The 17,677-nt window shown below is 40.1% G+C and overlaps 1 protein-coding gene across 2 annotated transcripts in view; it reads left to right on the top strand.

Moving 5' to 3' along the window:
• The first annotated feature begins 9,084 nt into the window (after window positions 1–9,084).
• The window catches only part of wipi2 (WD repeat domain, phosphoinositide interacting 2), a 13,095-nt gene continuing 4,502 nt past the window's right edge, over window positions 9,085–17,677 (top strand). Inside the window, exons 1-9 of one of the 2 annotated variants that reach the window (XM_010784490.1) lie at window positions 9,085–9,324; window positions 11,073–11,155; window positions 13,800–13,969; window positions 14,063–14,159; window positions 15,130–15,227; window positions 15,958–16,050; window positions 16,167–16,237; window positions 16,632–16,739; window positions 17,355–17,519. In XM_010784490.1, the coding sequence (XP_010782792.1) occupies window positions 9,251–9,324; window positions 11,073–11,155; window positions 13,800–13,969; window positions 14,063–14,159; window positions 15,130–15,227; window positions 15,958–16,050; window positions 16,167–16,237; window positions 16,632–16,739; window positions 17,355–17,519 (959 nt within the window). In that variant the 5' untranslated portion in view covers window positions 9,085–9,250. Of the gene's footprint in view, window positions 9,325–11,072; window positions 11,156–13,799; window positions 13,970–14,062; window positions 14,160–15,129; window positions 15,228–15,957; window positions 16,051–16,166; window positions 16,238–16,631; window positions 16,746–17,354; window positions 17,520–17,677 lie in introns of both variants that reach the window. The other variant, XM_010784489.1, reaches the window with a different exon arrangement.

Below are 17,677 nucleotides of genomic sequence, written 5' to 3'. Positions count from 1 at the left end.
ACACACACACACACACACACACACACACACACGCCAAATGCGGAACCACAGAGACAGAGAACAGCGAGTATATGTGTTTTTATTACATTTTAATTGTTTGTTTTGTTAGCAAACAAATCATCCATGTTGACTTATAGCCAGCTAGATGCTAGCTAATGCTAACATGTGTCTTTATATTCTTGACATCACTCAGAGGTCATTTTGTGTCTCTTCGTAGTCTCTTGGTGATTTATGTGGTGTCTTTGTGGTCATATCTGTCTCTGTGTAGTTGCTTTGTGTCTCTGCTGTGATTTGTGTCGTTATATGTGGCTCTGGAGTCATTCTGTGAGTTCTTGTGGTTATTTTGTGTCTGCTCTTTGACATCTTATTTGTGCTTACGGCCTTTTTTGTCTCCTCGAGGTCATTTGATATCTTTTTCTTGTCATTGTACATCTGTGTGTGGTCATTTCTGTCTCTTGTGGTTTCTCTGTGTGTCTCCTTGTTCTGCGTCTCTTTGCAGTTATGTTACAGGTCCCCTATCATGCTGATTTTAGGCATATAGTAGCCTATGGGTCTCAGATATACAAACAAATATAAAAACATGTCTATGATGTGTTTTGCTCTAAATACCAAACAGATCATGCATTTTAGAAATCCCTCATATCCCTCTATTTCAGCCCTGTTACTAAAGTGATGATTCTGGGCTAAACACTGCCGTGATGAAACTCCATATCATGTTCCAAACCACATCAAGGATTCTCTCTGAAACAGGATGGAGCTCAAACTCTCTCTCAGGTTTACCACAAGGTGACTTCCTTTTGATTTCCTGCTTCTTCACACACACTCTCTCCAGTGCAGGTTAGCTCTGAGTGTTAGCATGCTAATGTAAACACAGACCATTACTTCCAGAACTCGTCTCATTGTTTCTGATAGCAACGTTTCTGATTGGCCCGTGGGTGTAAAGCCCGCCCACATTTTAGTAATGTCGTCATGCAGCAAATGTGGATCAGCTCCGTTGTTCCCCCGTTTTTAGAGATGTGGGTACGGAGGAAAAGAGAGAAGGGTTTTATTTCCTGACACTTTGAGAGTCTCCTGAGACACCGGGGACACACCAGGGACACACCGGGGACACACCAGGGACACATGGTGATGTAGAAAAGACATCAAAAAGTGCATTTTGCATGATAGGAGAGCTTTAAGTCTGGTTGTAGTCTTTGTGCTTCTCCTTGTGTTGAGCATGTCTCTGTTTAAATGATATTTGCAGGTGATCCATCCCTGCTCTCCAGAGAGGCAGAATATGTCACTTCTGTTTCAAACTCTTCTAACTTCTGAGTTTTCAGACCTCAGCCCACTCCCACCTCTCATGTGCAGCTCAGATGCTCAGTGAGCCATCTCATGGAAATTCCTCAGAGAACATAACTCTGAGAGATCTGGCAGCGAGCGCCATGTGGCACCCGGTGAGGCGTCACGGAAAACAAGCCACTCCAACTTTCTGTCTTCAGGGTTTCAGACAAACGATAATCTCAACGTGAGCAGCTGATGGATGTTTGAGGAGACGTCCAGACGGCACAAATCATCCTGAAGCTGCGATAAATACAGGAGAGAGCGAGCACATTTAAACATGTTCCAGTGTAACCTCAGGACAGATCTGTGCACGCTCGCCATATGAAACTCCGAAGCACAAAAATGTAAGTTATTTCTGCAGGACAGATGTGCTAAAATAGGATAGCATTTTTCTCCTTATGAATGATCTCAGATCTGCATGAAAACAGCAGCTCTCACTGTGAAAAAGCCTCTGTGTCATTTCGTGGTCAAAAATATAACAAAAAATGTCGTTTTGGGGGCAAAAGTATTTGGAAAGATGTTTGCATGCCATGTTTCAATCTAAAGAGACTAAAGGAGAAGCATGCTTAGTGTTTCTGCAGGACAGATGTGCAAAGATGGGAGTTTTTGGGTGGAAAACAGCCTTTTTCTCCTTATGAATGTTCTCAAATCTGCATATTAAAAGCCTCTGTGGTCATTTTGGGTCTAATTGTGTCTAATTGTAGTCATTTTGTGGTCAAAAATACAACAAAAAGTGCAGTTATTGTGGCGCAAAAGCATTTGGAAAGATGTTTGCATGCCATATTTCAACAAGGAGAAACATGTTTAGTGTTTCTGCAGGACAGATGTGCAAAAACAGGAGGTTCTTTTGGAAAAACTGCATTTTTCTCCTTATGAATGTTCTCAGATCTCCACGGAAACAGCAGCTCTCACAGCACGACATGGATTTTGATTCCTTTTGGGTCTCTATAGGCACGGAGGCATGTGGCGCAGTGGGTTAGTGCATTGGTGATGGAATCAGGGGGTCACAGGTTCAAACCCCACTGCAGTCAGCATGTCGTTGTGTCCCTGAGACACTTATTGAGTATGTAAGTTGCTTTGGATAACAGCGTCTGACATGTTTTGTGTTAACTGTGTTTTTGAAGTCAAAAATAAAACAAAAGTCTAGTTGTGGGGGGGCAAAAGCATTTGGAAAGATGTTTGCATGCCATATTTAAATCTAAAGAGTCTGTTGTAGCAGGACAGATGTGCAAAAGAATGCCTGAGGTTTGATGTTCAGTATGCACACATCACATGAACCTCAGTCACAGAGAGTTCTGTTTCTGCAGCACCCAGCAGTCAGGAGGTCATGAAGGTGAAGTTACCGGAGAGAATATCATTCAGACTGAGTCAAACTAATCTCTTCATGTGAGAGAATATCATTCAGACTGAGTCAAACTAATCTCTTCATGTGAGAGAATATCATTCAGACTGAGTCAAACTAATCTCTTCATGTGAGAGAATATCATTCAGGCTGAGTCAAACTAATCTCTTCATGTGAGAGAATATCATTCAGACTGATTCAAACTAATCTCTTCATGTGAGAGAATATCATTCAGACTGAGTCAAACTAATCTCTTCATGTGAGAGAATATCATTCAGACTGAGTCAAACTAATCTCTTCATGTGAGAGAATATCATTCAGACTGAGTCAAACTAATCTCTTCACGTGATGTTTACGTAACCGCAGCACTGCTACTCAGTTTGGGAGAAGTTGATATTTTATGAAGGGAATTCAGTTGAAACTCTCCTGAAGGATCTCTCCCAGCGTCCTCCTCCTCTCCAGGAGCTCATGAGGTGTAATTTGTGCGGATGATTTCCTGACGCGTTCCCCCCCACGTCACATGACATAAACAGCTCCTTTCTGCAGCTGAAGTGCGCCGACGTTTTTACGACATGATGCGAGTGAGATCGAGCGCGGTGTGTTTCTGTGTTTCTCTCAGACTTCTCTTGGCTCTGAGACGAGTCTCCGGGCAAAGAGGCAGTCGGGGTCAATTACAGCATTTACTTTTTAGTACTGGTTCTGGGAAAGCAGAAGCTAATGTCGAAGAAAATGCTGCATATGTAAAGCTCCTGCCTGGCTGTTAACGTGTCTACAGCCAGGATAACAGCTTTGTCCTTCAGAGGTCAAAAACACTGCTGTGCACAAAGAGCCTGAATCATATCCAGTTAGGATGCAGGGGAGATCACCAATGCTTATAAACTGAATAACCTCGGACAGGTTTGAAATATTGTTTGTCCTTTTGCAGGACAAGTTATTTATTCCCCCGGTTTTAAGAATTGGACTAAACTAAAACGCTTGCATGTCAGTTATAACTTTCCTTTTGCTGTCTTTCATGCAAGAGTCTGATAAACACACTGTGGCCGTTTCTCAATCTCGAGGAAACTGGCTTCCAAGCCAATATTTCAAGGATGCTACGTCATCGAGTGCCGCCGAAGGACTGTTCCAATCTCCAGCATACTTGGAATTCCACCGAGGCCGCGTCCTTGGTTTGGGGGTAATTTCGAGGCTGCACATGGGTATGTATGTAGTGGCGTAGAACATGTGTTGGTAAATATGTTAATTTGTTACATTTCTTATCATCAAAAATGTGTTCCGTGAAAGTAGAGCAAGTTCATAATTAGATAGACATCGTGAGGTATTTATTTTCGGTACAGTTTATGTTCAAACCGTTAGAGAGAGTGGCACACTTGTTAGCCTGTTCCATTCTTCTTTGTTTTCCGAAGCCGTGGCTTGGAAGTATACTTGCTTCGTTTCTGAAGGAAGTGACTTGGAAGTATGCGAGTACCAAGCCAGCATCCTCGCGATTGAGAAACGGCCCGTGGGTTTTTCTCAATGTCGAGGAAGGATGCTCCAGAGCCACTATATCAAGGATGCTACGTCATCGAGTGCCGCCGAAGGACTGTTCCAATGTCCAGGATACTTGGAATTCTACCGAGGCCGGCATCCTTCGTTAGAAGACATTTCGAGGCTGCACATGTGTATCCTCCGCGGTCTTAAAATTCCCACAATGCTTTGCACACGGACCAATTTCAAAAATCTTTGGCGAAAAATGTAAGGCGGGGCCTCTCATATGACGCACACCTGCACACTTGCTCGCCTGTTCCATTCTTCCTTTCCCGAGGCTAGGAGGTATTCTTGCCTCGCTTCTTATGGAACTCACTCTGAGGTACATGTGCTACCAAGCAAGCCTCCTCGACATCGAGAAACACCCTGTATCCCTGCAATGGAGCGTAACAAATGAAAGAATGTTTCTGCATTTGGGAAATAAATTAAAATATTTGGGAAATAAATAAAAAATATTTGGGAAATAAGAAATAAATGAAAAAAAGGGAAAGAATGTTGTAAATAAAAAAAATCTTTAAAAATTGTTTTAAAATTGTTTAAAAATAAAGAAATAAAGACAATTGGAGCATATTGCAAATATATATATAGACTTTCAGGATTTGGGAAATACCAGAAAATAATGCACAAATAATTTTAAATAAATACAATTACACAGTTAATACAAAATATATATAATAAAGAAAAAGAAATGCCTGCAGAAAGACTTTTGGGTTGAAGCTGAAGTTTTCCTCTTCTGCACCGGACTGTAAAATTGTAAATGTGCAAACTGCAAACACGTGCTAACCCTTAAATGTGTGTTAACAGTGAACATGTGTGTATGTGTGTGTGAACTCCCTGCTGCAGAAACTCTGACTTAATTAACATGCAGCTGCAATTTACTGTAACGCTGAGTCATGTTTTCTCTGTGAGTCACCGACCAATTGCAGCCAACAACCGTGGTTAATACGGCCATTAAGACGAGGGGCATCCATAGAAGAACCTCCATTTTCACTTAACAGAAATACTTTTTATTGTTTCTGTTTTAGAGGAAAATCTGTAATCTGGAACTTCAGACAACTGACGCATCTGAACTCATGTTGGATTATTACGTTTGTATGTATTTATGGGACTGTCTTCACTTGTCCTGTAATAAGTATTTAAAAATGACAAAATCTAAAAGATTTAAAGTTAAAAAAATTACAAAATTAAATATTTAAAAACAAAATAATAATCAATAAGTAAATTCACATTCAAAACATTTACATAGAAAAAAAAAAACTTGAAAATTCCAAAAGTGAGAAATTTCAAAAAATAGCTCAATTTTGAGAAAAAAAAGTCTGAACAACATTGGCAACGAATTGAAAGTGTCACATCCAACAAATACACGTGAACTATTTAATCTCTCTGGAGTTTGCACTTGGCTCAAAATTGTAATATAAAAGTTCATTTTAATGTGGACTGAACTTTGAGTTAACTTTTTAATCTGTGAACTTGGGAATGGAGACGTTAATCAAACAACAATTCCAGGACTTAGACCGGACCGTTGAGCAACACTGAGCTTCTGGTAAAACTCTCCTCCTCATGTATCTAAATGAATCTACAGAGTTTAACATTGAATACCGCTCACACTCTCATCGTGTGTTTGTAAGTGTTGGCTTCCCCCCCCTCAGTGTCTCCTTATCCTCGGTCTGAAACTGCAGGCCAACAGAAACGGTGAGAGTAGATCCTGGATCCTCGCTGTGTTTTCTTTGGTCTCCGTCAGTGGAAAAGTCTTCTCTCTCTAACTACAGGAGGACCGCAGCGTGTAAATCGCACTCATATTTTATTTATTGGAAACGGTTTTTAATAATAAATCTCCCTGAACGATCAGTGTTCGGTTGTTTTATGGAATCAAAACCAATTTGTCCCCGTGAGTGAAGACAAGATGGATTCACTTTGTAAGAATGAGGAGTGGCAAAATGTGTGTGTGTGTGTGTGTGTGTGTGTGTGTGTGTGTGTGTGTGTGTGTGTGTGTGTGTGTGTGTGTGTGTGTGACAGTGACAGAGTGAAATACACAATCAGCATCAGTGAGAAACCTCCACTGATTCCATATTTCCCTCATTAGTCTGCAGCATCAGCATCAGTGAGGAAAAACTCCACTGGAGTACATATTTCCCTCATTAGGTCTGCGAGCCACACACACAGCACACACACACACACACACACACAACACAACACACACACACACACACACACACACACACATCAAACACGAACACACACACACACCACAACACATCACACACACACACACACACCACGCAACCACAACACAACATAATATTGCTTGCAGCCTTAGTTTCCGAGATATCAAATAAAAAAAATGCCTGTACAATATACATTTTAAAACTGTCACATTTACGAGCAATTAAACTTTAGGAAACAGGAAATTTGAAAATAGAACATTACACACATTTTAATATAAATTGAGATTAAAACATTTTACAAATTAAAACTGAACTTCATTGAATCCAAATGCTTGGTTAAAATATTATTAATATTAATAATAATAATAATAATAACATACAATACAAAAAATACACGGTTAACCACAATGGTTATGATGTATATACAATAATAAGATAACAAAATAATATATATATACTGTATTTATGTACATTAATAAAGAAAGACACAAAACTATTAACAAATCCAAACGACACATATAACATGATACAGTTGCTTTTTCCCCTTATTCACTTACTCTGGAATCATCTTTCTCCAAAGAGAGCAGGAAGACTCCTCTCTCCTCTCTCTCTCTCTCTCTCTCTCCTCTCTTCTCTTCTCTCTCTCTTCTCTTCTCTCTTCCTCCCTCTCTCTAAACACGTATTTAAAATAATTCGCCGCGAGTGCAAGTTTGACTTCGGGACAAACACAGAAACAAAGGTTTCTGCAGATTCTGACTCAGCTTCTGTATTTTAAACACGTACCTATGTTCCTAGCAGACTCTACATTCAAGTTGACCACCAACTGGCGGCTCCGCGGCCACATCGGCCCGCATACATTCTCATCCGGTGCCGCACGACGGGGTAAGTGTGCCCGTTGGCGGAGTGGTTACTGGTCGCCCCCCACCATTTTTTGTTTACAATCGTTCTCGTGTAGTAAGGCCAGTACCGGAGTCCCAACAGAGAGGTAGCAAAGTCTCTGCGGGACAGTAGACTGCCCGAAACCCTTCCTGCCTTGAAAGAAGAAGTGATCCTTTGCTATTGACAGTCTTTCTTTGTTAAAATGCTGTCTAATCCACAGCAAGAATAAGCATCCAACGCTGCGACATGAGTTCCAACAGACAGGTGGAGGCTGCGGGACCAGTAGCCTAGATAGCAGTGTTGTGGGTTTGATAGCGGGGAAGGGATATTAAAGCGGCTATAGCGTAATCAGATACAAAGATTCAAGTTAGGCTAAGCGTGTATTGCAGCTGGCGTGACAGGTTGTAAATCTGTGGTTGGTTTTGAATCGGAGGTTACCGGTAAACAGTTAGCCTTCTGGTGTAAACTCAGAATGAATGACCAGATTTTGATAGAGTACCTTTAAGTTGAATATTGGTGTGAAAAGATTCTCCCAATAATGTAAGGATGGCGGATTTACCCCGGCAGATCCTGTGGGGCCTGACGCGCGCCAGCGCTTGTGGGAGAGAGAGAGTGCAAGCGTGTCTGTGAGGCCCCGCCGGCGCGCGCCAGAGGAGAGAGAAGTCTGTCTAAAGGTTAATTAATGATAGTAGAAACCGGAGATGGATAGATAATAATGGTCAAGGATAACGTTAATTAGTCCACTTTCTTTATTTTGAATGAACATTAGTAACGTTTGGATCAAATCAAAGTGAATGGCCTGCTGTGCTGAGGTAATGCGAGTGGGGCAGGAGGTGGGACCGTTGGAGGGTGGAATCGAGTTTTGGTTGTGGGTAAAGGAGTGGGATGAGCATCCCGTTTTCAGCGATTTATAATATAATTAGCGGGGAACAGTGTGNGGGTAAATGTTGTCACATTGAGGAAAAAATTCACCGGGAGAGTTTTCTTGACTAATAGAATGAATTCTGGGGGTCGGAGCTTAGACTTTCCGACTTTCAATTTTAAGGACCACCGTACGTGAGGCTAAACTTCAAGGTTGATGAGGGAGGGGTAAATGCTGTAATTCACCAGGAGAGTTTTCTTGACTATCATAACAAATTCCGGTCCCTCCGCAAGGTGAGCGAGGCCCCACGCAGTCTGCATGATCAGCCTGTAGGGAGGGACGGCCCTGTATATGTTGCCCATTAAATTCAGCTGTTGTTGCACATAGTCACAGTGTGTGGCGCTCTTACAATAAATAATATAGTTACTTTACAATAGTGTTGCCAGCCGTGTTTGCTTCTGCTTTTTTCTACCCTGGAACAAGAAATACCGTCCTACAGTACATAGCCACTGTACTAGTTGTATCCCACTACAGTTATTTAACATCTTAAATGAATAGGTTATTAATACAATAATATAAATCGAATCTATTTATTATATATTATTATAGGTTAAGCTACCAAGTAGTATATCAAGTAATGCAAATAAACCACACTTTGCCAAGTGCAACATTGAAGTGATGAACCCATTAATGCACACACTTAATCAAATCTGGTGCTTAAAATGTCCATTTGGCATAATGTTTACAATTACTTTTGGTATATTTTGATGCTAATACTTTTCCATTTTCATTGTAGGACTTTTACTTACTTACTTACGTAACAGAGTATTCCTAGACTGTGGTATTTCTACAGTGACTTAAGTACAATATCTTAGTTCTTCTCCCTCTGATAATATTCATAATTGTATATTTTATCAGAGGGACTGCAGTTGTTAAATCGAGCTGGCCCTTTAAAGGCACTGCATGCTGCGTCATCGGCGCATGCGCAGTGAGGGGCAGCAGCAGCCCCTGTGAAAAACAACAACAATCACTACCGAGGGGCCAAGAAAAAGACATGGCTCCGTGAAACCGTCTGGCCCTAATCACAGTTCTTATCCCAGCCAGACTGCTGCTGCTGTTTCTACCGGAACATTATATGTGGATGGTGCCGAGCCCATGAACTTGGCCAGTCAAAGCGGGGATGCAGGCGGAAGCCAGCTCCTCTTCGCCAACTTCAACCAGGACAACACGTAAGAAAAGGGCCGGGGAGAGTGAGGCAGGGCCGGGGAGAGAAGAGAGAGGAGCCGCTGGCCTGGTGCTGTCAAGCTAGCTGAAGTTAGCTTAGCTCACTGTTAGCTCCTCACGGGATGACAGGGCTCCATATGAAATAGTAATGTGTGCTTTCTCACATTAGAAATAACTACAAATACACAATGAGTTTCGCTAGCTGAGTTAACTGTAGTGGACGGTGGTTGCGTGTTATTCACGACACTAGCTTAGCCTTTAGCTAACAAAATGGCTAACTTTAGCCACTAAACACATGAAGTGTCATGTAGCTTCTTTAAAGGCTGTGGTGATTAATTTACATCATACAGAATACTCAAGAAGTGGAAGAAGTACTCAGGTATTGTGCTTACGTAAAAGTAGAAGTACCAGAGTGTAGGAAATACTCTGTTTCAAGTAAAGTCCTGCAATCAAATTATTACTAAAGTAAAAGTACAAGAGTATTGCCATCAAGTTCCCATTATGCCCATTTCTCAAAACTATTTTATATGTTTTATTACGATAATCATGTTTTATTGATGTGTTATTAAAGCTGGTATAGGCGAAACTAATTGTAATGACTTTATGTACTGCTAGCTAACCGTGTACATGTCTACGACAGGGTGACAGGTCTCCATGTGAAATGTAAATGTGTGGTTTCTCACATTATAAATAACAACAAATAAACAATATGTTATGCGAGCTAAGTGAACTGTGGTACGTGTTATTCACTAGCTAGATTAGCTTTAATCTAACATGTAGCTGTGTGCTTAACTTTAGCCACAAAAACGCATGCAGTTCAGGTGTCAGGTAACTTCTTTAGAGGCTGTGTTGACTACTGTCATGATACAATATACAGAATATAATCACAGCTGAAGTCTTTGTGTGTTTTGGACGATGGGTTATTTTTAGCGCTGCGGCTATGAGACTGTTGGCAATGCTGTGAGAAACCAGGTCACTGTGTTTCTTGTAGACAACAGAGGTGGGGAAAGATGTTGTACTTAAGTAAAAGTAGAAGTACCAGAGTGTAGGAATACTCTGTTCAGATTAAAAGTCCTGCAATCAAAATGTTTCCAAAGTAAAAGTACAAAAGTATTGGCATCTAAATAAACTTAAAGTAAAATGTAGAATTTTGCAGATTGGCTAATATGTTATGTTGATTATAATTATTGATGTATTTACTGTATGTGTTTATCAAAGCTGGTAAAGGTGCAGCTAGTTTGAATGACTGCAGGGTAGCTTGTGAATTTACTCCAGGTGGAACTAAAGTCTGATTTAAGTTGAGTGACTTGATTATATTTCTCATCATTCATCCAGATCTGTAAATGTTTTTAAATAAATGTAATGGAGTAAACATTTGACCTCTGAATTGTAGTCGGGTAGAAGTATAAAGTAGCAAAACGTTGAAAAACTCAAGTAAAGTACCTCAAAATGTACTTGAGTAAAGCTACTTAGTTACTTTACTGTAGCTAGATTTAAAGTTGAAGTAACAATGACTTAGTCCTTTTTAGTTGACTGTTGACTGCTTCACACCGCAGAGCCCTGCTCTTTTATTGCAAAACAGCTCGAGTCGTGTGACCGCTGTCACAATCTGACCACAGGCTCCTCTGCTCAGTTTCCAATTTGAAATAAGATCATAAGTGTGTATAAATACCCAGTGTTTATGCATTTAAGAGCTCACTAAGTCAATGATTGTTTAATGCTGCTATTGTGTCCATTTCTGTTATTTGTGTAGGTCCTTAGCGGTTGGCACCAAATCAGGATACAAGTTTTTCTCCCTGTCCTCTGTGGATAAATTGGAGCAGATATACGAATGTCGTAAGTATTTGATTAAGCTAGTTCTTTACTTTTAAAAAACACATTTGACTTATTTGACAACAGTGACTTAGTGTGAAGGATTATTGTCTATCAGTAGCAATATAGAGATGTAGAGGAAACCGTTGTTGAGGTTATTTTTTTAGAAGTTAAGAATCTAAATGTATTGATACAGCTCATGAAATACTGAGGAAGAGGGGTTTTACTTTTCTTTTGACTACTTGCTCAAAACCAGGGGTGGGGAAACTTCCTGGGTTTTGTTTGTCTTTCATCTTTATTCTCAAATTACAAGTTATGTTCTTAGTGAACAATGAACTCCATTGTGTTTGCTGTTGACCCTAAAGGCTAAACTCTGTTACTGCGTGGTTTATTCTGTGATATTAGTTTTCCTTTCACTTTGTTCTTGAGCCATTGTTTCAGTTTCACTTATTGTCTCGTTAAGATACATTTGGTTCTATATAAATCTTTCTTTCTTTATGAATTCGATTTATTTGTGCTCATATACAAAAGTACCAAAAGTACAGATTATGCAAAATAATATAAATGAAATAACTGAATTATATCTGAAGCCATGTTTGTATTTCTAAAGAATCTGAATCTGCAAATGTTCTTGTATCTTAAGTTTTCAAATGAATGCATTGAAGTCAAAAAGTAAATGCCTCTGAACTGTAGTGGACTAAAAGTAAAACATGACGTAACAAGTAGTACCTCAAAATTGTACTTAAATACTGTATACTGTATGACTTGAGTAAATGTCCTTGGTTACTTTCCACCACTGGTCAGTGAGTACAAACTCCTTGTGTAGGAGAGACGATAGGATTTAAAGTATCACTATTGTCAGGGCTCAACGCTAACTTTTAAAAGTGGTTGCCAGGCTGGCAACCAGGCATCAGCTTTTGGTTGCCAAAACTGAAAATACGGTTGCCATTTTTAGACACCTTTATATTTTAAATAATTAAGATACTATACAGTTACATCAACTTAATAATGAACATGTGACACAAAAGAATGTTCAAATGCTTTCCAATAAGTAATTAACACAATTATTTGAAACTAAAGTTGTAGGAAACTTGTGATTATATTTGTATGCCATTATGTTCCTATGGTAAAGTTTTATTATTATTTTGAAGGAACTTTTACCGGAAGTGAATGCACAACGGAGCAGAATGTACATAATATATATTTCGCATCCCAAGACTTTACACATTTCCTCTTTGCTTTTCGTTCGGGTTCACCTTGCGCTTTATCAGTTGAATCACTTTGAACATTTGTTTGAGAGGTTGACGGGTTGGCCGAACTTTTTACCCCACAGTCAAACAACTTAATTTGCTTCACAATTTTTTGTAAAACAAACACACGGCGCACGCGAGTAAACGTGCATCGCTTTCTGGCTCCGTAATCACACCAATGCACGTGCAACTTAAGTATCAGGTTCCGACTGGTCACAACAAAAATTAAATATCACTCGTCTTAATACAACAAATAATTAACATTTATCTATTTTGGGGTGCACATTTAGCTGTTTGCTGTCCTTATTTCTTCATGTTAAAAAGAGGTTGCCACTGATGGCAACCAAAGGCCAAGAAGTGGTTGACATTTTTTCTGAATGGTTGCCAATGGCAACCTGGCAACCGTTACTGTCGAGCCCTGCTATTGTGTTTTTATTATTGCTCAGCCATACGTTTTAGTCGATGTGTTTAATGCATGCCGTCTATACACGATCACTGCACCATTACATCTTTTTAAACATGAATGTGTTTTGTTAACCCCTCTTTGCTCACCTGCATACTAAAGCATCAATCCTCTCACTTATAACTGGATTTACATAACGTATAACGATCTCTGCAACAGCGTTATCTTGCACGAGAGGTTGAGTTGAGCTAAGCGGCACCTTTTGGTAATCCGGTTTGATTTGAATACTCGATGCAAAGCAGGTAGTGTAGTCGGGCAGAGGAAGACAATAAGCACAGCTGCCATCTATAATTCATGAATTTAGCTCAATGCGTTTACTGAACAAACTACACAGTGTGCTCAACGTTTTGACGCTGTGTTCAGGAGCACACAAACGGTCTGTGCTTTAGACTGCTGCACACATGTGGATGCTTTCATTTGCATCGTTTCCTTACACTCAGAATAAGAATATCTTTATTGTTATCATAGTCTGGTTCAACGAGATGTTGTAGGGGTCTCTCAATGCAGTGAAAGACATAAGAACGAATACATAACAGCTGTTAGTAGCAGCAGAAGGCATTATTTATATTTATTAAAGTCAATGTTAATTTTGACAGTGACAACATGTTAATAATAAATAGTAAGTAAACCTCTTGAGCAGATCGGTATATACTGCCCATATATGTGCAGTTATATTTAATATAAAATGGAATATTACATTAAAAATTCAATTTCTTGCACACTTTATGTCAATAATATCTGAACAACAAAAAAAAATCCCAAATTGGGATCAATAAGGTAAATCTTATATCATCTCATATTTAATTATTTAGAGTTATTTGTCATATTCTCATTGTACCTGCTTTTTCAAATATTTGTATTTCTTGTGAATATGTATTTTTTTAATTTTAAGATAGTTATTCTTTTAGTTCTATATTCAATAAAGTGTGTGTGTATATACTGTGTGTGTGTGCAGCGGACACGGAGGATGTGTGTATCGTGGAGCGTCTGTTCTCCAGCAGCCTGGTGGCCATCGTGAGCCTGAAGGCCCCGAGGAAGCTCAAAGTCTGTCACTTCAAGAAGGGAACGGAGATCTGCAACTACTCCTACTCCAACACTATACTGGCCGTCAAGCTCAACAGACAGGTAGCTGAATACCTGACTGTCAGACATTCATTACTCTGAGTGATATGTCTTAATGTCTCTCTGACAGTGATGATGTTGCTGTTTCCTCTGCAGAGGCTGATAGTCTGTCTGGAGGAGTCACTTTACATTCACAACATCCGAGACATGAAAGTGCTGCACACTATCAGAGAAACCCCCCCCAACCCATCAGGTGAGTGTGGCCAGCAACATAGTGTACTTTGTGTTTGGTAAAGTAGGTATGGCACATGGTAGGGGTATCATTCTTTGGCTATCTCACAATTAGAGTAATAACTTGTTCTGCATTGAGTACATAGAGCTCATTTCAGGATCTACTCCAGTCCATGTGGGCTAATGAAGGCGGTGATGCAAATTATGACATCAAATAAGAGTGAAGGTGTGTCTAAGATTGTATTGAAAAAGTTATATTAGCTCATTGCAAAGCTAACTTAAGACAAACGGTCACATTTATTCATGCTAAGCTTGCACAAATAAACACTTTTTCAACTACATTTATTTGAGTATATCTCAATGTCAGTGGCTTCAGGTTATCAAATGCTGCCTGTTATTAAGTAACATTTGTTAGCTTAGGCTAGCTGCCCTTTATTGCCAATTTCCATATGAAATGTCCCCAAATAATACCGTCAACTGGTGTTGTGTGTGGTAATTACAAATCACACCCTAATGCTTGACTCAACTTTGTGTAGTTTTGTGTATATAATAAATGTCCATCAGTAAACACATCTAGGTATATCTAAAAAATTTTTTTTTAAAATGAACCTTTTGGGAAATTGTGAATGGATTTACAATACTAAAAGATAAAAATCTCGATTCTTACATAGAGATGTTTCCACCACCCCCTAGTATGTCGTATAAAATAGTTATTTGATTTTGGTTTTGCCTTTCCTAGAATCTCTTATTTATTTGTGTTCCAAATGAACTCCATTGTTTTTGCTGAAGCCCTCAAGGCAGAAAAATGTCTGAGTTACTCCTGTGATGCTTGTTTTCCTTACGCTGTCAGAACTGTTTAGATGATTGTCGTGTCACTTTGTACTTGTGTCATTCTTCCAGTTTCTCTTTTTGTCAAGCTCAGATAAACGTGGTCCTTTTTTAAAATCTGTCTTTCTTTGCTTATTGGTGAATCTGTGCTCGTATTCCTGCAGGATTATGCGCCCTCTCCATCAGCAATGATAACTGTTATCTGGCCTACCCAGGCAGCGCTACGATAGGAGAGGTCCAAGTGTTCGACACAGTCAACCTGGTAGGTGAACACCATCACAGGGAAGCTCTGTCTTTAATAGAGAGGTGCAGTGATGACGTATTTATGTAGGCCGACATGGAAGTAAACATCACAAGTGGTCCCTCGACAAAAAGCAAACACACGTTATGATGCTTACACGCTTATTTAAGCAGGATCATCCAAAGCAACTTAATTAGGGAAAAAGTGAGTCAAGAAAATCTGCTTGCAACAAGGTTTATTTTGTAAAAACAACTAATAAATGTATTTAAGCTTTTTGTTACTTTTGTCCCGACTGACGGTGTCAAAAGTAACGAGTCGCAACTTAACTTCAAGCTCAAATGATACCTAATTCATTTGAACACATGTGAGTTGATGATCACAACAGAAAAAGGTTTCTGTCTGTAATGTTTTTCTCATCTGAAAAGTGTTACCCCATACTACTACACTTCAATACTGTTGGCCCTACTTTTGGGGCCTGGTTATGAAACCACTGTCTGATTAGTAGACTCTTATTTACCTCCCCTGGCTCCTACTTCCTTATTTCCTCCCTTACATAACCGTTTCTTGCAGCCACGTAATCGTTTTAGGCACAGCTGAGGTTTCTGTTGCTCATTAAATATCTTTGAAATGATCCGTGCTCACTGTTCTGACAGCTAGTGTTTCCTCTCATCAGTCAAAGCCAACACTCATTATGTACGAGTATCTTTCTGTCACGCGTGTCTAACTAGTGTCTGTACGTGTTTTTCCGCAGCGAGCGGCTAACATGATCCCAGCTCACGACAGCCCGTTGGCGGCGCTGGCTTTCGACGCTAGTGGAACCAAACTGGCCACCGCCTCGGAGAAGGTAACTCTAAAGGACACTGGTCTGCTAAGCAGTGTGTGTTTCCCGCCTGAGAGAGTAAACATCACCGCAGTTGCTTCGCCTCTCAGTGTAACTTTTGTCTTTCACTTCCTGTTCAGGGCACAGTCATCCGAGTCTTCTCAATCCCAGAGGGACAGAAGCTCTTTGAGTTTCGGAGAGGAGTCAAGAGGTAGATTATTCACTCATATCTGTTTATATGGAAACTCAACCACGACCGGTTTTCTTCCTACTTCTATTGGTCTCATTGTTATTCACACTGGTTACTTTACACCTTTTACAAACAACATTTTCACTGCCATCAAAACACTTTGCCCGCCTCTTTGACAAATGCAGAGAGGCACACAATGAGGTCTTGTAATTATATATATTTTTTAAAGTATTCAATAGAAAAACAAAACTAACTCATCCGATGTATCATTTTATTTAGATTGTGGATTTTGTTGGATTTCTTTTTTTCTTAAATTCAGTGCAGCAGCAGCCCTCGTCATTTTGTAACTGTGTGTTGTGTGAACTGTGTGTGTGTGTTCACCCTCTGCGCTCTGTGTGTGTGTTTCTTCTCTCAGGTGTGTGAGCATCTGCTCGCTGGCGTTCAGCATGGAGGGCTTGTACCTGTCGGCCTCCAGCAACACAGAGACCGTCCACATCTTCAAACTAGAGACGCAGAAGGAGAAGTATGTGTACGTACCTTCCTGTCTTCCAAATATTACTTCAGGTTTCAATAAAGTTCTCCTGATGCTTAAGGCTCCTCAGAGAAACAGAAGCTTCTCACGTTCTTTGTGTCTGCGCGTGTGCCAGTCACTTGAAGTCCGAGAAATTTAGATCTCTTTCAATTCAAATGTCACGTTCATAATGTGCGGTAAAAAATATTCCCCCCACAAGCCCTCATAAAGCCAACATTACGTCTTTATTTAAACAAAACGGAGCCAGACAGGCCTGCATGTGTTTGGTTATTATTTTACGAATAGTTTTATTCTCTTGAATTTAATTAAATGTATCTTTATTTTTGTATTATTATTGTTTTTTTATTTAAGAATATGTTGGCGTAAAAGCTAAGGGGAGAGTCTTTGTGTTAAGAGTTACGGTGTAGAAATATGTAACATGTATTTATTTGTCTTAAGTCTTTGGATGATCATTTGAATTATATTTATTTCAGTACAGATAAATACACATGCTTTCATTTGAAAATGTCCCATGTGTCTGCTGGGACAATCTACCTGGACACGTTGACCTGCACACATTTTTTGTTTTGCGGAATTGCTCATGTGTGTGTTTTTGTGTGTGTGCAGGCCAGCGGAGGAGCCCACCACATGGGGGGGGTACCTGGGGAAGGTGCTGATGGCGTCCACCACCTACCTGCCTTCTCAGGTGACGGAAATGTTCACACAGGGCCGAGCCTTCGCCACCGTACGCCTGCCCTTCTGCGGACACAAGAACATCTGCGCCTTAGCTGTGTGAGTAAAAACACACACACACACACACACACACACACACACACACACACACACACACACACACACACACACACACACACACACACACACACACACACACACACACACACACACACACAGCTGATATCAGGAAATGTGGTGAAACACTAGGCTCGGTT

Source organism: Notothenia coriiceps, unplaced genomic scaffold, assembly GCF_000735185.1.
Source record: "Notothenia coriiceps isolate Sejong01 unplaced genomic scaffold, NC01 NC01_scaffold00026421, whole genome shotgun sequence".
Lineage (NCBI taxonomy): Eukaryota > Metazoa > Chordata > Actinopteri > Perciformes > Nototheniidae > Notothenia > Notothenia coriiceps.
Note: the sequence above shows the minus strand (reverse complement) of the source record. Positions and strands in the feature narration are given on the sequence as shown.